The 22,427-nt window shown below is 36.9% G+C and overlaps 1 protein-coding gene across 8 annotated transcripts in view; it reads left to right on the top strand.

The window, feature by feature from the left end:
• sh3pxd2aa (SH3 and PX domains 2Aa) overlaps positions 1-22,427 on the top strand; it is a 131,555-nt gene that overhangs the window by 30,203 nt on the left and 78,925 nt on the right. For all 8 annotated transcript variants that reach the window (XM_077246257.1, XM_077246252.1, XM_077246255.1 and 5 more), the window contains exons 3-4: positions 16,727-16,802; positions 19,973-20,049. In XM_077246257.1, coding sequence (XP_077102372.1) covers positions 16,727-16,802; positions 19,973-20,049 — 153 coding nt within the window. The remainder of the gene's footprint in view (positions 1-16,726; positions 16,803-19,972; positions 20,050-22,427) is intronic.

The raw sequence follows: 22,427 nt of genomic DNA, 5'->3' as shown, positions 1-22,427 counted from the left end.
CAATAGAAGCACAGGATGGCAAAATGCGTCATTCTTCATACATGTCTTATAGAGTTCTCGATCTGAAAGCCCGGACATACATGCAGGCTCCCCAGCATCATTGTGTGGGCTGCTAAGCTGGTTGAGATGAGGATAAGGACAATAATACACCTGACAAAACATCATAGTCAAGACATCTGCTTTGCGTTTTCCTCTCATCTAAGCTGTCCAAGACCAAACCAAGACCAGCTGACTGCAGGATTTAACATGCATCGAGTGAGAGGCTCTTGATGTTGCGCATAGGAACTGCATTCGTTTGATTGCTACATTTTCTTGAAAAAATGTTTTGCATGCATCTTTTTAAAAAGTATTATCTTATTTTATCTTTATTTAATTTTTATTTTACATTTTGTTTTATTTAGCTTTATTTTATATTTATGAAGGCATATTTTTAACAAGCACAGTCTTATTTTAGTTTAATTATGTATTATTATTATGTATTTTAGTTATTTTTTAAAGGCATTTTTTAACAAGTACTTTCGACGCAATAATTATTTATTTATATATATTTTAAATAATATTTTAGAGACATCTTTTTAACAAGTACTATCTTATTTTTATTTATTTATTTATTTATTTATTGAATTTTACTTTATTTTAGCTTGTTGAAGATTTTTTTACTAGTACTATCGTTTTATTTGATCATATTGTTTATATACGAACAATATATTCTAGTCATCTGTTTAACATATAGCTACTATCTTATGTTTATCATTTTTTATACATTTTTAAAAATATATATTTTAATTGAATTTTATTGAGATATTTTAACAACAAAAAATGTAAAGGCACCTTTTGAGCAAGTAATATCAAGGCCAGTATTGCCAAAATGAATACTGATACTGATTAAGACAGTTTACATCTACAACCACTGTAGAACACCATCCCAAATATATAGGTCTTATACAATAAGAACATGAACCCGTCTGACACTGGAGGATCTCGTCAGTACGTGCTCTGGCAAATGGAGGGTCATTCAATCTAGATTTGGGAATGCGTAGGCAGCCCGGCCCGGCCCGAAAATCCAAAATGGGTGTCTAGACCAAGGCATTACAGGCATGCCAATGGCGCCAATGGCTGGAGTAACTCAAGGCCTCAGCACTTTGGTGGTGTTCAGGGACTCTCAGCTCTGCCTACTGTACTGATGTCAGTATGGGAAGAAGGAGCTTGATTGTTGATGCTGGATAAAGGCCTGTTTCATGAGTAAGGTCGAGTTGTAGTCAGAAGACTGACACCTACACTTCAGAGACACTCTGGCCTTGTGCTCAAAGGGACAATGGAGGGTTTTGAGCCTGTGGTGAAGAGAGAAGTTGCCCTTGGCTCCTGATCTGAGGCCAGCAAGCAAGAAAGCAAGAGAGACTAAATTTAGTGTTTCATAGTCGAGTCCATTTAGAAGGGGGTTTTCATCCTACTCTAGTCTTTTCTTTATTTAATTGGTCATTTCATGTTTGGGTTTCAGAACCAACCAGAGAGAGAGAGAGAGAAACAAATTATATCTTTTCATTTCAATATGAACTTAAACCTTTTTCAAATTTATTTACCTTCCATAACTGAATTATCTGGACTTGATGCTTCCTTATTTTTTTTATATTTATTTTTTATTTTTGAAGGAATCTTTTTAATAAATATTTTTTTATTGTATTTTATCATATTGTTATTTAAAATTATATCATTTTATTTATAAAAATATTCTACTTTATACCTTTGAAGTGCTTTTTTATTGTATTTTATTTTATTTTTAAGGTCTAATTTTATAAAGCAAAAAAATCAATTTATTTAATTTAATTTAATTTTATATATAATAATAAGATAATAAAGATAATAAATATATATTATTTATGTATCTGTCATTAAATTCTTCCATAAACAAATTATATAGACTTGATGCTAGAAACAAAAGCGCTTGAGCCAGCCGTGTTTAAGCTGGTCTTTCAGCCTGACCAGCTGGGGAAAGTCTGTAACTCCTGCCAACAGACCAGCTTGAGTAGGTTGTGAGATCAGCTAAAATCAGCAAATCAACTTTTTTTTTGATAACCACCATTTCATTCGTTTCTGTTATTTTCCTAACGAAACATCTGAAACACAACTGAATGCTTAAATGCAGCATAATTGCAGAGCTTTCAAAGCTAATAAGCATTGGATTTAAAATTTTGTGTAACAGGATGTGTGATCTGGACGTGTGTGCCAGTGTTGTGATGGATGCTTTGGTTCTAGTAATGAGTTGGGATTCTTTTGATGTGTTTGCTGTGGTCATGTTTGTGTGTGTACTCGCATGTCTGAATGTGGGATTATTGTGTATTTCTCTGTGTTGGTGCCAGACTCTGGGCTTTTGACCACCTCTCTGATGTGTTTTGATCTTTTCATAGACTTTGAGTCTGTACTGCCGCACAAACAAGCTTTGAGCTAGTATACGACTGAAACCCGCCGATGAGTATTAGAATAAAAAATAGTAAATAATTTCCCTTCTATTCATCAGTGGCACCATGGACAACATCTAAGCTGTTTTGGAACAGATTGGGGACAACTGAGACTGAGATTTTATATGTAAAAACTAATGTAAGCTGCAGTGAGTGACTAAATTACATGTAATAATCTTTTAAAGAAATAATAATACAAGGATTATGCTATAATACTTGAAACAGTGAAACAGTTTAAATTATTAATATTAGTAAGTAAATGTGGAGTAACCAACATGCAGGTCTCAAGATTTTACACTCTTGAAAACAAAATGAAGGCTCACTTTCTCTTGTAGACGTGCTCACCATACAAAATAGCTTTCCTCATGTGAAACACAGAGGCGACTCACTAGTTATTCCAGTTGACTTTGATGTTAGCATGTTGCGAAGCTACTTATTTTTGTTAACTGTAATAAGCATAAAAATACCACGAAAAATATTGAGTTGAATAGTCTCAAGCTATTTTAATTGACACTTCTTATATAATTAACACTTTTTTGAAAAAAAAATTTCACTCTGATTGCTGTCTTCTCTTCAAAAGATACTTGTGATGTTGCCTTAAAATTTGACTAAAATTAGGAATTTTAGAAGGAAGGATAATGTTGCGGCCTAATTATTGGAACAGCCCTTTGTGTATAAAATTGCGATGGGCGTTTCTTTCCTATTGTGACTTAAATCCGAGTGAAATGGCTTCTCGAACAAGACAAAATGTAGGGCGGGACTTGATATTGTCCATGTGGAATTGATGGGATACTTGTGGTTTGCTATTGGTCGATATCATGTGAGTGACAGGTTGTCCCGCCCACACTCCAGTAAATACATCATCAGAGAAGAGAAAAGATGAATCTGCAAGAGGGAGGGGAAGTTATTTTGATTCAAGATTATGAGGGAACATGAATTAAAAAAAAAAATTATGTGCACGGATAAATCATTTATATTACATACCACAATATTCCATAAAAAACAAGAATTGTTTGATTTCATGGTGACTTTAAAATGTTGTCTAGGTAGTTCACTAGGTTTTTTGACATGGAACACAGTGCACATTATATATTTACTGACTCCTTGTTACCTACCACACACACACTGTCATTGAATGTTTTCGTCATAATGTTAAGTTGTGTGGCACAAATCTTGTGAATAAGGTCGCTCAGAATAAATAAATGAATCTCCCTTTGGTCTAAAATTTGGGCAAACACTCACACAAAACCCCAAAAGGAAGGGTGTGCACGGGAAGCCAGCTTTAAACTGGGTTAGTTGTAGAAGTCTTTCTATGAAAGGGAGGACTCTGTTTGTTTAAACTCTTCCCTCTGGAGTTGTCACGGTATAATTTACACACACACCGTCGCTGGGACGGGCACGTTCCTCCGTTTGATCCCACTTGCTGAAGTTAGCCTGGTTGGCACAAAACATGGAAATTATTCAGAATAATGAATGTGTCTTACTGAATGTGACTTTAAAGCACTGTTTCTGTATGTATTGTGATGGACAGATATGGAATATGTAATTATATCGCTGGCAGGAATGAGATCAGGTCGCGTTTATATATCCAGATATGAAGTGTTGGTTTTCTTGGGTGACCCAGATTTGCTGGGGTTTTCTCTGCACCTGGTTACAGTAGACACACACACACACAGCCACACTTAAACAGAACCACACACTTACTTTGGGCACTGCCACTCTCCCAGGGGAAGTCCTTTGGCACACTCTCATATACACACACATGTTCTCTCTCTCTCTCTCTCTCTCTCTCTCTCTCTCTCTCTCTCTCTCTCTCTCTCTCTCTCTCTCTCTCTCTCTCTCTCTCTCTCTCTCTCTCTCTCTCTCTCTCTTTCTCTCACATGCTGTAGTAGACATTCAACAAAGCATGTTCTGAGCTTCTTTTTCGAGGCTATTTCAAGGTCCACTGCCTACTGTTACTTTTGTATCATTTTATTTCCCCCCCTGAAGTTCACTATAATGTTAGTGAAGGTTTCGTGCACCAAAACAATTGACTTTTTTTTGGGCAATTTTTTCATCATCTTTTTGTTCTTTGAATTAAATGGGTGTAGAAGCAGGTTTATAAAAGGAGTAAACAAGGTAAATTGTGTAAAAAAGTTATTTGTGAGATACACTTAAAATCATAATTGTTAGATCTAAAGTCACATCGTAAGATATACAGTAACAATTTGGATCACAATAAAATCACATTTTGGGATAAAATGTCAATATAAGATTTGTGTGAGTTAAAGTCATATTGTGAGATATAGTCGCATTGTTTCTCATAATTTCTTCTTTACATTCCACAAATTTGCAATTGTAAAATTTAAAGTCATATTGCGAGATGTAGTCACATTATGAGATTTTAAGTCACATTAAAGTGACTTTAATTAAAAATTTAAAGTGATATTGCAATATTGTGAGGTAAAGTTGAAACAAAGTAGCAATTGCAATATTTATAGTAATATTGCAAGATATAGTCACATTACGATATATAAATTTGCGTTTACGAGAAACAAAATCTTAATTGCAAGATTTTAAGTCACATTGTTTCTGTCCGACTTTATATCTCACATATTGCAATTGCAAAATTTAAAGACAAATTGCAAGATATATAGTCATATTTGCGAGATATAGTTACATTATGAGATATAAAGTCACAGTTATAAGAACTGTGAAATTTAACGTGGTATTGCAAGATTGTGAGGAAATTGCTATTACGAGAAACAGTCACAATTGTGAGATTTAAAGTCACATTGTGAGAAATAGTCGCATTTACGATCACAAACAAAATCACAATTGCAAGATTTAAAGTAATTTTCCGAGATATAGTCATATTGTGAGTTAAAGTCGCATTGCAATATATAAAGTTGCATTTACAAGAATCAAAATTGCAATTGCAAGATTTAAAAGTTTTATTGCGATATTGTGATATATAAAGTTTTATTGCGACATTGCGATATATAAAGTCCTATTGCGCGATATAAAGTCACATTGCTTCTCGTTATTGCGACTTTATATCTCACATAGTTGCAATTGCAAAATTTGAAAGTCAAATTGCAAGATACAAAGTGTCATGAGTTTAGTCTATGTTTTTGTCTTGTTTCATGTGTTACAGCTATCTGTCATGTTATTAGTGTTCCCAGGGTGTTTCCCATTAGCCACACCCTCTTGTTATCTTGTTTAGCTTGTCTACCCTTGTATTTAAGTCGGTGTGTGTCGTGCAGTCTTTGTTGAGTTCTTAATGTTATGTGGGTGGTTGTCCAGTTCCTGAGTCCGGTTTCCTTTTCGTGTGTGTATCTGAGTTTGTGCATTAAACAATGCTGCAAATGGATCCTACTGCCTTGTCTGCTTCACCCGGCCGTGACAGAAGAACTCAACCAAGAATGGATCCAGCAGATTGTCCCTTTTGCCTCCACCAGGAGAAGCGTCCGATGGAGGAATATGTAAGGGAGTTTTTTGATTTTTGTCATGAGGTGGACGGAGTAGGCTGTCCTTGAGTCCGCTGCGGAGTAGGCTGTCCCTGAGTCCGCTGCGGAGTAGGCTGTCCCTGAGTCCGCTGCGGAGTAGGCTGTCCCTGAGCACGCTGCGGAGGAGCCTATCCCTGAGCACGCTCCGGAGGAGCCTATCCCTGAGCACAGTGCGGAGGAGGCTGTCCCTGAGTCCGCTGCGGAGGAGGCTGTCCCTGAGTCCGCTGCGGAGGAGGCTGTCCCTTAGTCCGCTGCGGAGGAGGCTGTCCCTGAGTCTGCTGCGGAGGAGGCTGTCCCTGAGTCCGCTGCGGAGGAGGCTGTCCCTGAGTCCGCTGCGGAGGAAGCTGTTCCTGGGTCCGCTGTGGAGTAGGCTGTCCCTGAGTCCGCTGCGGAGTAGGCTGTCCCTGAGTCTGCTGCGGAGGAGGCTATCCCTGAGTCTGCTGCGGAGGAGGCTATCCCTTAGTCCGCTGCGGAGGAGGCTGTCCCTGAGTCCGCTGCGGAGGAAGCTGTTCCTGGGTCCGCTGTGGAGTAGGCCGTCCCTGAGTCCGCTGCGGAGTAGGCTGTCCCTGAGTCCGCTGCGGAGTAGGCTGTCCCTGAGCACGCTGCGGAGGAGCCTATCCCTGAGCACGCTGCGGAGGAGCCTATCCCTGAGCACGTTGCGGAGGAGGCTGTCCCTGAGTCCGCTGCGGAGGAGCCTGTCCCTGAGTCCGCTGCGGAGGAGCCTGTCCCTGAGTCCGCTGCGGAGGAGCCTGTCCCTGAACACTCGGTGGAGGGCGCTATTGAGTCTGCCCCTGAACTGTCTGGTCTGCTGCGGGTCCCTGTCTGGGCCATTTTGGTTGCATTCTCAGCATGCTCCGCCCTGGTCGCCCGCATGGTTTATTCTATCGACCTGGCCCTCCCATCTTCCCCAAGATCGCTTCTGGGCCACTACCACCCTGGACTCTGAGAAGCATCTGGAATCCACTTTTTAAGGAGGGGGGGGGGGGGGGGGGTAGGGGGTGGTGGTTATGTCATGAGTTTAGTCTATGTTTTTGTCTTGTTTCATGTGTTACAGCTCTCTGTCATGTTATTAGTGTTCCCAGGTTTTTCCCATTAGCCACACCCTCTTGTTATCTTGTTTAGCTTGTCTACCCTTGTATTTAAGTCGGTGTGTGTCGTGCAGTCTTTGTTGAGTTCTTAATGTTATGTGGCTTGTTGTCCAGTTCCTGAGTCCGGTTTCCTGTTCCAGAGTTTTCGTGTGTGCATCTGAGTTTGTGTATTTTAACAATACTGCAAATGGATCCTACTGCCTTGTCTGCTTCACCCGGCCGTGACACAAAGTTACATTATGAGATATAAAGTCACAATTGAGAATTGTGAAATTTGTGAGTTAAAGTTGCTATTGCAAGAAACAAAGCCACAATTGCGAGATTTAAAGTCATATTGTGAGATATAAAGTCGCAATTGCAAGATGAATAGTAATATTGCAAGATATAGTCACTTTATGATATATAAAGTCACATTTATGAGAAAAAATTGCAATGGCAAGATTTGCATGAGATAATAGTGCTGCATGATTTGGGGAAAAAATCTAATTGCTATTTTTTGTGATAAATTGCTATTTGAATTTAAAAAACAATCAGAGACGCTGCATACATTGCTGGATAATGAGCTTCTAACGTGTAAGAACACAATGACACACTTCACTCTGAAATTTATGTAATTAAATAACAGTTTTTGCGATTTGATAATTGCACTAAGGAATTATTACGATTTCGTTTTTATTTTGATTAATCGTGTAGCCCTATTGTAAGATATAAAGTAAACATTTGGAGATATAAATTCACAGTTTTAAGAATCAATGTCCTAATTGTGGAATATGAAGTTGCAGTTACCTTTTATTTTTTATTTTTTTTACTTTGAAGTGGAAATGAGTTTCCATACCAGGGTGCATACTAGATCTCGCAAATATTTTTTATTGTAACACCGGAATGTGCAACCACGCTTTTCCAAGACATATGCCAATCTCCTGTTTCTTTACAGAATACACACCGCATTCAACCAACTCGACACAGTTCCTTATACGTGTCAAGTCAGTGAGACTAAACTAGTGTGTAGTAGCAGTCTGCAGTGCTGTCACTGTCCAAAAGTCAGTAAGAGTACGGTATGTCCTGATTGTGTCTGTGCTGTCTTTGAGGTTCAAGCCAGTCCTGGCTGCTCATATGGAGTGAGTGAGGAGAACAGGGGCTAAATCTGGGTGTGGGCAGAGGAGACTGCCAAAAGTCTTCATCCCTGCTGCTGGCTGCCCTACATATACTGCTCAAATAATCTGTGTGGACACCCACAGTTACTCATATGCTCCTTCTCTTTAGTCTCAGATCTTAGTAGTATATGTGTATTTATGTGTGTGTGTGGGTGGATTTCAGGCACGTCCGCCAAATGTAACAAGAGACAGGTGAGGAATACGTGACACATTTGGGAATGTGTGTGTCAGTGTGTGATTAATTTTAATATGGAGCCGTATGTTGCATCAAGCGTCTCTGATGACACATATAACATCTGACAATCTGTCATTGCACAGCCCACAGAATTTTGGCTGGTCTTCGGGGTCAGGCTTAGGGTCACATGAAGGGCATTGGATTCCCTCTTTGTCTTGGTTGAACTTACAATTTCAGACTGACCTCAGATCTAAGTTGCAATTTGGGGTGGTGCAAAAAAGATCAAGGCTGGTAACCAAAAGTTTAGGTTTGAACCCTGCGATAGAGCTTGGTTTGTCAGAATACATTCCATATTTAATGGAATAGTTTTTCTTTAAAGACACTTTTTTTTGTTTGGAATTACTGGAGTTGTGTAATGATGGCAGAACTGGGCTATTCCTATAATTGGAGGCTGTAAGGAATGGAAGAACAATTTGTTCAGTATGACTTATTGAAGATTTCAGACTGTTTCAAAATGCTACATGGCATAAAGTCACAGTCAATGCAGTATGATAAAAATGGTAACCAAGCAACTGACAACGGTTGCAATTAATCTCGTTGCGCTTGGCTAGGGTAACATTTTTCAGTTTCATCAACATACTGAGCGTCATTCATGAAACATGAGCATGATGAATTTCTGTATAAATTGTAAAATCTTTCTTACGTAAATTGATGCTTTCCTGTTTTAGCATAAATGTATGTTAACAAGAAAAATTAACGAAAAATTCACAGTGGAAAAAAATACAAAAATGTGTTAAAATTACACAGATATCGTTAAATGATTTTAGGGGGAGGGACATTCTTATTCTAGAGCATTGGACAAAAATCTACACAGTATGATTTTTTTTATTCCTTTAAAAGACTTTTATGCTGTTAGAATGCATTAAATTGATCGACAGTGATAGTAAAGACAATTATAATTGCAAAATTATATATAACAAAATTGTCTATTTCAAATAAATGATTTAACTTTTTTTAAAATCTAAGAACCTGTATCACAGACTGTTTTCAACAGTGATAATAAGTAAAATTTCTTGAGGAACGTATTGGAATGATTTCTGAAGGATCATGTGACACTGAAGACTGGAGTAATGATGCTGAAAATTCATCTTTACCATCACAGGAATAAGTTACATTTTAAACTATATTCAAATAGAAAACAGCACTTTTAAATTGTAATAATATTTCACAATATTACTGGTTTTTTTTGGTCAAATAAATGCTGCCTGGGTGTGAGCATAAGGGCTTCTATATATATATAAAAATAAAAAATAAAATTCTTACCAACCAGTCCAGGTTCAGTCATCAGTATTTTTGTTTCGATTTCATACAAGAGAAGGACTTTTAGATGCGTCACTGCATCAAGTACACTAACATATATAACCTCAAAGGGAACTCAAATGGAGTAAATTCAGTATTCTCTCAATGTTGGGCTGCTGCTCATTCAACATCACAGAGCAACCTTTTTATTTCACTTCCCACCAGAAAGAATCCTGATCTGTATACTGTATAGTGTGTGTATATGTGTAAGTGTGTTGTCAGTCCAAGTGCACATATGTCTCCTGAAACCAGATACTGTGCTCTCTAATGCATGTCCGGACTTGATTCACACCATCCATTAGTAACCTGTGTATGTGTGTGTGTGTGCAGGCCTGGAGTGAGTCACACTCACTATTAGGTTCCAGAAATGTGTTTGTGTTCATGTGTGTAGTGGAGGTGCTTTTGTGATTGTACGCCATTGAATCCATGTGTGTCCTGTCAATCAGAGCTCCAGCCAACAGAATAATTCAAGGGAAACAGCTTTCTCTCTCTCTATGAACCGTTCTCTTTCTTTTTCTCTTTCGCTGTACTCCATCTCTCACACTCTTTACTCAAATGGAATCAATAAAGCTGCCCGTAATGCTGTAATCAGGGGATTTACTGCGTTCTTGGATCAGTGTAACTACTCTCACCCTTTGGCTACCAGTCGCCTTTTACCTTGATTTAAGACAGGCACTCCAGTGTTTTGGATGGGTAAGAGCTGATCTTAGATCAGCTTGAAAGCTGTTTATAAAAGCCGACAGAAACGCCAAAGCCAGAGAGTTTATTTCTCTGTACCCAAACAGGGAACCTTTGATTATTTGTGCTGCTCGCTAAGGCATTACTATTGCTTATATACTTGAAGTCAGGGATTTGAACAAACCTCAAACCCTAAGTAAAAATATTCAGTGCAACCCATCATGCTTGGTACCTCAAATGCAATTACCAGACTTGCTTATTTTATAAATATTGGTGAAAGATCACATTACACTAAATTAGTGATCAAGCTGTCTAAACCAAATTTATGAACCAGAATATTAATTAATAATATAGCTGTTAAGTTCTAGTTCTGTTTTGGTCTCGTTTTTATTCTTTGCCATGTTCTGGTTTGCCTGAGATCTGTTTGCTAGTTAGTTTCAATGGCCACTGATTATATATTAATAATGTAATAATATTATTAAACGGCACTGTGATTATTTTGGTGGTGCTAAATGATGATAATAATAATAATAATAATAACACCCAAACAACACCCTAGCAAGGACTTATACATCTATCAACTGCATAGCAACGCCCTAGCAACCATCCAAAACATCTATCAACTGCATAGCAACGCCGTAGCAGCCATCCAAAACACCCTATAATCGTAGTGGTGATTTTTGAACAGGCAAGCACCACTTACATTTTCTTGACAGAACGTGAACGTTTATTTTTTTTAATTCTCTGTGCAAAATCAGTTTGTTGAGTGAATGTTCAGACTCAGAGCACGCTTTGTATGGTTCCAGGTGGATTATGCCGTGTGAGAGTTTTTCATGTTTGGATATCTGTCACCCTGCCGAATCTCACACAGCAAGTAATTTTCGAGACTGTTTGACTCATTTTAAATACTTCACAGTTCTCCCCGAAAAAAAAAAAAATCTTTGAAGCTGACATCTTGTTCTTAGAATCAGTAAATGTTTGTACAAACTGAACTCTGTGTAATTGGTTGCTTATTGCATCATGCAACATGAGCCCAATCAGCAAGCATTAGCAATGGGTCACATGACCACTGTCCTTATTTGGGTCATGGGGAGTGTGCATATGTACAAAAGGAGCAAGACAGATACAAAAAGAAGCAAGAATCCTTAACAACATTTGATTATTAGAAAGGCTATGAAGGTGTAGAATATAGCCCCTTTAATACTGCAGAGCAGCCCCTGTGTGTAGCTCTATAGCAGGGTTCAGATCACTGTTTTAAGTGCCATGAAATATGCATAGAAGTTTGGACTTCAATAAGCCCATTGATGGAGCTGCATGACAGAGCTCACTCTCTTGCAATATCCTCAAACTCTGTGGCTGTGTTTTACTAGGAGGGCCCCCTGGTGCAGCTCCTTCAAATGGCTAATCAAGAGGTTTGTGTGGTTCACACACTTATCTCTGACTTTACTGGAGTTACAATCACTCTCATATCGAATAGGAGACCTCATGGAGCTGGATTTGATATAGGGCCCCATGGGGCAGCAATGTATATCAATTCATTCAATTCATGTATATTTCTCTCTCTCTCTTTCTAGAAATGTTCCAAGCCATATTTTACCCCAAAATAAAAACAAATAGCAAAAATAATTTATTTTTTATTATTAAAAATTAATATTATATATTTACTTATGTTTACCACCAATGTTTTGGGTGGTTGCAACACCCTGGCAACCACCCAAAACATTGTAGCTGTGAATTTGCTGGAGTTACAATCGGTCTCATAGGAGGATAGGAGAAATGTTTCAAGTCATATTTCACTCCCAAAATAAAAACAAAAATTAAGTTTTACTATTATTGCTTCTGTTGTAGTTGTTAATACACTTTGAAAATAAATCACAATAGATTTAACATTCAATTATTTGCAAAAACGTTTTGATAAAGTCCATTTTATTTAGATGATTGTGTGATATTATTCATAACAAGTACTATCTTCCCAATTGTCATTACCATGCTATGAGTTGAAATATATATATATATATTTTCGTTTTGTTTTCTGGGGTAAAATATACTATTTTTTTTGTGTGACATTCACCCTTAGAGTAATTTGGAATTATGCTGTGTGCTGTACCTATAATATCACAAGAGGTATTATGGGAATGAACATGTTCCACACATGCTCAGTCAGCAGAACTCATAGGAACTGAAAAGGGGTGTGTGTGTGTGTGTGTGTGTGTGTTTGTGTGTGTGTTTGTGTGTGTGTTTGTGTGTGTGTGTGTGTGTTTGTGTGTGTGTGTGTGTGTGTGTGTGTTTGTGTGTCTGTCCATTCATTCTTCACATCCATTCTCTTCCACACACACCATCACCCAATCACTGGCTCGTTCTCCTCTCTTCCCGCCCCCTGTTGCTATGGAGACTCAGGAAGTTTTCCAGGTGCCTCAGTGGTTGGGAAATTCAGCAACTTCTCCTCGTTCTGTCTGTTCTCACTCATATCTTTATTTTTCCTCTTCTCTCCCATCCTCTTCTCCTGCTCACTGTCATTTCATGTATATATTTCCATTTCTCATTGTCTTTTCTTGTACAATCCTCATCTCTCTTTATCTCTGTATCTTGATTTTTGCATGATTTTTTTTCCTCCTCTGTTTTGCTCTTCACACAGAACAGGGAATGTCTTGTATTCCTTCTCCACAACCTCCAGAGTTCTACATACAAGTTATTTTATTTATTTATTTATTTCTCTCTGGTTAAACGCTGATCAACACTTAGGCCACTGTTTTATGTATATAGTGTAAATATGCATCCTCTTGAATTTGCTCTCAAACAGGGTCAAAAAGTATATCTGGAACACATCCTATTCTAATAGTCACATTTGTGTACAAACACCTGATAAACTTTGAAAATATTCTACACTGCCGTTGAAAAGTTTGGAATCATTAATATTTTTTAAAAAGAAGTCTCTAATGCTCTCTAAAGATGCATTTATTTAAACAAAAATACAGTAAAAACAGTAATGTTGTGAAATATTATTACAATTTAAATCAACAGTTTTTTTCAATTTGAATATATTTTAAAATATCATTTATTCATGTGATGCAAAACTACATTTTCAGCATTATTACTCCAGTCTTCATTGTCACATGATCCTGAAGAAATCATTCTAAAATTTGCTGCTCATGAAAAAAAAAATTCAAAATAAAAAAAAATTCTCCAGATTTTCCGGATTTGTTTTTATGAATAGAAAGTTCAACAGCATTTATTTGATAAATAAATATTTTGTATTTATTTGTATAATTCGATGTTACTGACATTTGATAAATTTAACACATTACCCCAAACTTTTAAATGGCAGTATATCACGGTTTCCACAGAAGTTTTAAGCAGAATTTCACCAAACTTTTCACTGGTAGTGTAAACAATAAACAAGATCTGCTGACTGTTTAAAAGTAACATAGACATACATTCTGCTGCTCTATGGTTGATAGTGTCTCAGATATTCTGCGAAAAGCACAAATGATGCGATATTATCATTATTATAAGTTCAGGGTCTGGGAAACGAAATATGTTTTACATCTGTGAGACGTGATCCGTTTTTAGCCTCCAATTCTTCATGCCATCTGATTTGACCCAGATCCTCACAACCCTATTAGTGTGCGCCAGTGACCCACACATATATAAACACAGAGGTTAGCTGCATGTGTGTTTGATGCCCTCAATTACAGATTCAGGCTCAGATTTTAATTACTCACTGCCACGGATTCATGCTAAAGCATGAGCAAGAGGGTTCTGGGGGAGATCAACAGGACCAGCAGTGAGAAACAGTGAGAGACACTGCACATCTGGTGTGTCCTGGCTCCACAGTCTGACCTTGTTGTACCTGGAGAACATACATTCTGACAGGCTTTGTGGGAAAGACAGTAAAAGCCTATTAAGATAGCAAAGAGAAATAGAGCCTCCAAACTATATTTCGTGTAGCTTCCCCCCCCTTTTTGTCTTTTTTTTTTATTTAGAACTAAAGATTCTAAATTTAAATAATCTGATTTTTTAATTGTAAAGAATCAAACAATGTTTCCTGCATCATTTTTTTTTCTTTTTGAGTTGGTTAGTGAGTTGACTAATTTCACTGAAATTTAGCTTGGCTTGTAAATGGGCATTTTTAAGATTTAAGGCCGTGTGTCCACCAAAGCGTTTTTAGCCGTCTGAAAACGTTAGGCGCTCTGCTGAAAACGCCTAGCTGTGGGCGCTTGAGAGCGTTTTGACAGCGCCGTTTTTTTCAGTTGAGACGATTCGTTGCTATGATACAGAATATCCGCAGCACAGTTTACTTGTAACTGATTTCGCAGATAATTTGTTTCATACTACAAATTTATTTTTTATCCATTTTGTTCGGTTAGCTCTGCTGGTCGACGTTGTTGTACAGAAAGAATGTTGTGACAGTTGGTCAGTGTGGTATTTGTCCCGCCCCTCCTCCAATGTGATTGGACGGCTGTGTAAAAAGTGACAGTGATGAGCGCAGCGTTTTACACAAAGTTGAAAATTTTTCAACTCTCGGCGACCAGTAAAAAACGCCGGGCGCTCAGCGCTTGAGCGTTAAATACACGCTCAGCACCTCGTTACGCTCATGGCGTTTAAAAAACGCGGCGCTCCCATTGAAAACAATTGGAATTTTACGCCAGCTGCGTGAAAAAACGATTTGGTGGACTTACGGCCTAAGGTTTCGAAAGTAGCCTACTCATAACACAGTATATTACTTGGGTAATTTTGAATTAGACATCTTAACATTCGGTTCAGTGAGTGAGCAAATACTTTAAGCCTATTCATTGAGTAAGTCAGTAACTAATTACATCTGTGATACAGACCAGTAACTCCTGTGCTCAATTCAGTCTGATTTAACAATTGGTCGATTGTCTCATTAAAATTTACTGTGCCAACTGATTAATTAATTTGTGAATTGCATGTTGCACTGTACACTACCGTTCAAAAGTTTGGGGTCAGTGCAATGGAATGGAATTAATATTTTTATTCAGCAAGGACATTTTAAATTGATCAAAATTGGCAGGAAATGGTATTTTCATCAAAGAATCCTGAAAAAAAAAAAACTCTCACAATATCCACAAAAATTTTAAGCAGCACAACTGTTATATTGATATAAATCCGAGTCTGAGCTGGACCGAATGCAATGACTGGACGAAAATTTTTTGGTCCTGAGACTTCCACAAAAGAGATATCCACAATGTTTTAATATTTAGACCACTTCTATTATTGATCGCTATCAGGATGTGTAGAGAGTTTCAACCAGAATAACAAAAAGTGTTTATGAAACTTCCCTTTTTTTTTAACTAAAGATTTTAAAAGTTCTAAATCTAAAGACTATAAAAAAAAAATAAAAAAACGTTTTAAAGAGGTATTACATCTAAATAGTCAAAATTACCACTGCTCCAAAGATTCTATTGGCTGGAAACAAGTGGGCTCAGGAAAAGTCTGGAATTAAACTAGCATCCCCGCTGAATTTATTAGTATATTTTATTTTTAATTATATACCCAAAGCTTTTCATTTTTATGTGGAAAGACGTTATTATTACTCGTTTTTATTTAGAGTTTCTTTAACCTCGTAATCTTTGCCTAATATTTTTGTTCTTTGTAATGGTCAGCAATTTGGTTCCCACAACAGCTTCTTCTAAACTTTACGCAATCCCTCAGTTCTTGTAAATGTTTCTTACTAATGAGCACAGCCCACCGGTAGTTTCCAGTCAGAGCTCTTACACGGTCACATTTGCATGGGAGCAGCTCATGTTGAATCTTCCAGCTTCTGTTAATGGTTTCCAGTAGTTGTTTTCTTAGAACTAATTTTTTTAATTCTTAGAACTGAGATTTACATTTGTTTGTGGGATCCTTAGAAATAATCTGCAGCTGTTTGTACTTCAAATCCCTATAAGGCAACATTTTTTGGAAAGCGACGGAAAGTGAAGCAAACAAAATAATTGGGTTCTTTTAAGAACTGTTCACTGAAAAGTTCCATAAGGGACCATAAATGGTTCATCTTTGGCATCACTGCAGGAAATAAAACCCTTTTGAAACCTTTATTTTTTAAGAGTGTAGTATGTTGCATTTTATTTTTGTGAATCATTTTAAACTGTCAGTGAATCGTTTCTAAACTCTGATTCAACACTTAATTCGTTAAATCGTTAAAAAATTCTCCATGTAGCATTTTTCATATATTACTATTTTTTATTATTAAATGTTATGCATCTAAATAGTGCTCTTTTGTACTATTGATGGTTTTATTATGAGTTGATGGTGTCTATTATCATCTAGTTTGTCGTTTACATTTTGTGTTTCTGGTGTCTTCCCACAGATGCAGATTCTTGACAAGTTCCCAATCGAGGGAGGGCAGAAAGATCCCAAAAAACGGATTATCCCTTTTCTTCCAGGTGATTTTGGGAGGAATTTGTCCTCCCCTTCCTCTCCTCTGCACACACACAAATACACAGACCTATAAATACATAGTGTCAGCAGATCTGTCCACAATAAGTCATGGTTATGCTGGGACAGGGTCGTGCTTCTGTTCTTGACTTACACACACACACACATGCTGGAAACAGGCACACGAGTCACTGAGATGAGCAGCACCATTCCCTGAGAACAAGAGCCATCAATAAGAAGAAAAAGAGGAGCTCGAAACACGTTTTCCTTGCTGACGCGGCTGCTCTGTTCCCTGGAAATGTATTGTCATCCAGCAGTCCCTCTGATACTCTGTTTGTTTTCACATCCTTCAGTATGAACACACAAACTCAGATTATCACTGGCTCCATTGAATTGTTTACTGAAATGCAATGTAATTGGTTGGATTACTATAATATTAAGTGGATTATAAAACCATTTGCAGCCATTGTAAGGGAATTTTAGGGTGTCAAGTGTCAAACCATTAAATCTATGCATCGTCTCCATTTAATTGCGGTCTGATTATTGAACTCCACCGGGACAGTAAAGAGGGACAGATCAGATTTTTATCAATACACAGATTACATCAATGCACTAGCAATCATTTTGTAATGATTTTCTTTTGTTAAAAGGCATATTCATATTTTATACCTGAGGATATATATCAAGCCTTCTATAAACTTTGCCATATTTTCCTCAGTATTTTAGGTCCATTTTCCTTGAGTTTAATGGTTTATATCTTGAAAACTTTATAAAGCAACTTTTAGATACCCTCATGCTTTGACCTCATCAGGGGCCTCATTTATAAACGTTGCGTACGCACAAAAGAAGGCGTACGCCGCTCTCTACGCAATAATTGGTATTTATAAAAAGCAAACTTGACGGTAAAATGTGCGGTCCTTCACGCAAGCTCTGACCCAGGCGTACGCACAAAAACGGGTGAAATGAGAAATGGCGACACCGTCGGCAGATGGAAGAAACACGTGAAAGTGTGTGAAACTGTACACCGTTGTGTAAAATAAATGGCAATACTGCCTCTCATAAATAAAACGAAGCTTCACAAAGCAAGTCTTACAATTAACAGCCTACACGAACACCCGTTTAATCGATCTGCAACAGAAATGCAAATTAACACATAGGGCCTATTTGCAAAAGAAAAGTGAAATATGTTCTGCAATAATATTGGCATGTTATACAATTTATCCTCATAAATAAGATGGTAAACAGAACAAAATAATGTACAAAACTGATATTCTCGCCAATGTGTCCGTCTGGCGGAGCAGATATAGATGCAATTAGATAGTCAGTCAGATAGATAGATAGATAATTAGGGAGATAGATAGATAGATAGATAGATAGATAGATAGATAGATAGATAGATAGATAGATAGATAGATAGATAGATAGATAGATTATTTGTCCACTGGGGAAAGTTGTTTTAGTAAAAATGTCTTCATCAGCTACGGAATTATGGTATTCATGCATATGCCATTAGTTTGTTTTATTTTAGATAAAATAACGTATGACGTATGTCTCAAACATTCAGAAAACTGCTAGAAATTACATTTGCGCTGAACTATTTCCCATTTCCAAGTAGATTATAACCGCAATTTTAATATATTAAAATTAAATGGATGCAATTAAATGGATGGAAATAAAATGCCCCATCACAATGCGTAATGACGCACAATGGCTGATCTTGCGCTCTTAGAAGATGTGGAAAATGGAAGGATTCGGAGTGAACGCATCTTCAGACAGCAAAAGACTTGCTGGCAAATGAGGCAAATGTCCGACCATTTCTTTTTTATTTCGGCCACAGTCCGATGTTCTGAGGCTACAGCATTTACGGCGTCTGCAACCATTTGCCACTCAAGTGCCTTTTTGGCATTAGTAATGCCCACACTGTGCCCTCCAAACAACATTTTTCTCCTCTTTTCCACTTCGCCACGATAACTTCTAATTCACATTGAGTGAAGTTATGTTTTTTTGATTTCCTCTCTGTGTTCACCATGCTTTCGCAATCGATGAATATTAACTTGTGGGCGTTTCACGGACTATTTATGGGCAACTATGGGCGTGACATGAAGCCGTAAAAGCTGCGCTATATTTAGAATTGGTTGTGATTTATTAAGGGAAAAATGCGTAGGATGTGCATGCGCACGGTTTTATAAATCCGAATATTTCTGTGCGTACGCACGTCCTATGTTTCATCCGTACGCCACTTCTGACGCAAAACCTACGCAAAGTTTTATAAATGAGGCCCCAGGTCTTTACGTCATTTTTTTTTTTGAGGATGATGATGAGGCAGGAGCACATACAGTGATTCTACAATATGAGAATGAACAGATGATGGTGAATATACAGTTGTTTTATAAATGTTTGTTTCATAAGGAAATCATTCTGCAAGTTGCTGAGTATCTCTCAGTTTTTACTTGAGAATAAACAGCTTGAGACAGGAGAGCGTGACAGCTGGAGTTTGGTGCTACGTGGTGATCTTATCTCCTCCAAATGTCTGAATCTGATTAAGATGTTCCAGATCTCAAGAAGAACACATGGCGTCTCTCTTCAGGAGCTGCTCATGTTTCTGAACACTGTCTGATGGGTTATTCTAAAATGCTTTGGGCTTTGCTTATATTGAGCAGGGCTCAACAATGAACATTTTTTCCAGTTGGGCCAGTACTTTTTTTTTATTAATATTTATTATTATTTTTTTATATTTTTATATGTGCATATTTGTGTGTATATCCTTTTATATAATATTTTACGTAACAAAAAAAATATATATATATTATTTTTCTCATTTTTTGTTATATTTTCAAAAGGCAGTAATGTTACTTTGTGGCAGAATAAAATTACTTCTGGAAAGCAATGGAATACAATGCAACAGATGTGTGTATAATTTTCCAATGCATTCTAACTGCTTTCCAAACTGTCTTTCAAATTATTCTTCCAATGTCAACAAATTTCTTGAAGCTGGCATATGTAAATGAGCAACATTTTTTAAATGTATCACAGTAGACTGAATATTTTAATTTAAACATACAAACATGATAAAAATCTCTTATTGTTGAGCCCTCATTTGCTTATTTTTCATGATGCTTACAAGTTACATGGTCTTGTGAAGTAGAACACATATTTGACTGTACCTTTTATTTTAAAGGCAAAATCCTATTCCGACGAAGTCATGTGAGAGACGTAGCCATGAAAAGACTACGCTTTATTGACGACTATTGCAGAGTAAGTTGCTTTTTCGCTTCCTTCCTTCCTCTTTGTCTGTGCTTTTGTGTTTTGTCCTAATTTGTTTTCTTATCAATTATGTGTAAGCTGTATTACTTTATGTAGAAAACCATTAAACTGTGAGAGGTTATTTATAAGCCTTTTCCTTTGAAAAACACAGTGTGTGTTACATGTTGTCATCGGAAAGTGTTGCTCACACACGTGTGTGTTCAGCACATGATGTTAAGAAAATCATTAAGAGTGTGGCTATGGCATTGGCGTTCCTCAGGGTTCAATATTAAGCCCCTTTTTGTTCTGTACTGATATTCTTTGGACTACATTCCTGCTGCTCAAAGAAGAATTACCTAAAATAACTAATTTAAAATCCATTCAAAAAGGATAAGTACTTTTTATTTAATTTTTTTTACTTAACAGCTACTGAAACATTATATATAATATATTTATAACATTATATATAATAATTATACAAAATTATTATATATATATATATATATATATATATATATATATATATATATATATATATATATATAAACCAGTATTAATGGCATACAATGTATTTTAGGGTGGTCAACTGTTGTAATTATATAGGCTCTTTTCATTTTCTTTTAAAAAAGCAGTTAGAACGGCTTTCTAATATGCATACACTGACCAACTTGTTTAATAAATTACATCTAACATTTTATATAAAATATTGTATTGAAACTATTTAGAACCTTCAAGACTCATTGACCTTTTGTTTCGACTTCCTCTAGTGGGTTTCAAGCCTTAAATAGTGTTGTCAGATCCCCGCAAACCAAACATTTGACCCTGAACTACATGTTCCACGTCAAGTTTTGAGAGTGAATTTGCCTAATTATCAGAGAATATCTGCCATCTTGTTGAAATATGATAATGCTATTACACCAAACAGACACTTGCATTTATTCTTGTCCGCTGTCATGTTTACTTTGCAATAGCTATAGGTTACTGAATAACACCCTTAAGATTAGTTTGTGGGATTTTAACGACTTGTTTGTTCCTCCTCTCTATTTCTCCCTCTCTTTATCTTTTCCCTTCAAGTGTCTTGTCTCGTTTTCTTTCCTTCCCCCTCCTTCCTGATGGAATAGAGCCCACTTTTTTAACAGTGGATGTAAACAAACACACAGACACACACACACAGACACACACACACACACACACACACACACACACACACACACACACACACACACACACACACACACACACACACACACACACACACACACACACACACACACACACACACACACTAGTGGAGAGCAGCTGTTAAACTGAGCTGAGATAGTGAGATAGGCAGCATTATGGGATGTCTTGGAAAGACTACTGTTGTGACAACAATCTCCATGACATCCACACAAAGGACATTAAAACTACACTTTAAAAAAATAGAACATAGAATTAATCTTCAGATGCCCATTTATAAAGTCAATCGATTAAACAATGAATACAATACATTTCTAATTAGCTTCATATGTAAATATTTTATTAGAAATGCCCCTAAATAAAGACAACTCAAAGACTTTTTTGATAAAGACTGCATATTAATTGGCAAAAAAAAAAGAAAAAAAGAAATGAAGGTGCATTTTTGGTTGTACATATCCTTAATGGAGTTTACTTTATGAAAGGTTCAGGGGGCATGTCTATAGTTTTATTTTATTTTAGTTCAATTTTGAATAAAAACATGTAATCACACTAAATTAAAGGACTAAATTTACAGCCCTAGTTTAACATTTATTTAAATCAACCTTTAATTATGTGACAGTTGCTTATATGACAATTTGATAACTAACTTCCTCCAGATTTCCTCTGTCCTTCCACTGTAGATCCCATCAACATCCTTCCATGAGAGAGAGAGAGAGAGAGAGAGAGAGAGAGAGAGAGAGAGAGAGAGAGAGAGAGAGAGAGAGAGAGAGAGAGAGAGAGAGAGAGAGAGAGAGAGAGAGAGAAAGAGAGAGAGAGAGAGAGATCTTTGAAGGGCTTAAATGTAGAATGTTTACCAGCTTTTTCCTGAAAGCTTTAATTAGATCTCCATTTAATTGCATTGTGTTCTTCAAAGATAAATAAACAACAGCGTTTACTCCAGGGATTCTTCAGAGGAGTTGTCTCTCTCTCTCTCTCTCCCTCTCTCTCTTTCCTTTTTATTTTCCTCTGTTCTTTCGCTAATTTTCAAAAATCATGTTTGAGAGCTTTGAAAGCAGTTGGAACACAGAATGAATTAGTTAGACAAACATTTATGCAGTTTGTTGAAGCAAAATGGCGTCTTTAGAATGCCATTAAAGTATTTTAAACTAAAATCAAGTAGTGTTTTCTTTCTTTCTAGAATTGTTTTAGTAAAAATAAAAACTCCTTGAGGT

This window comes from Siphateles boraxobius, unplaced genomic scaffold (genome assembly GCF_051911475.1).
Source record: "Siphateles boraxobius isolate OS27281-9 unplaced genomic scaffold, OSU_SipBor_1 29, whole genome shotgun sequence".
NCBI lineage: Eukaryota > Metazoa > Chordata > Actinopteri > Cypriniformes > Leuciscidae > Siphateles > Siphateles boraxobius.
The sequence above is the reverse complement of the archived record's forward strand: the minus strand, read 5'-3'. Positions and strand labels throughout refer to the sequence as shown.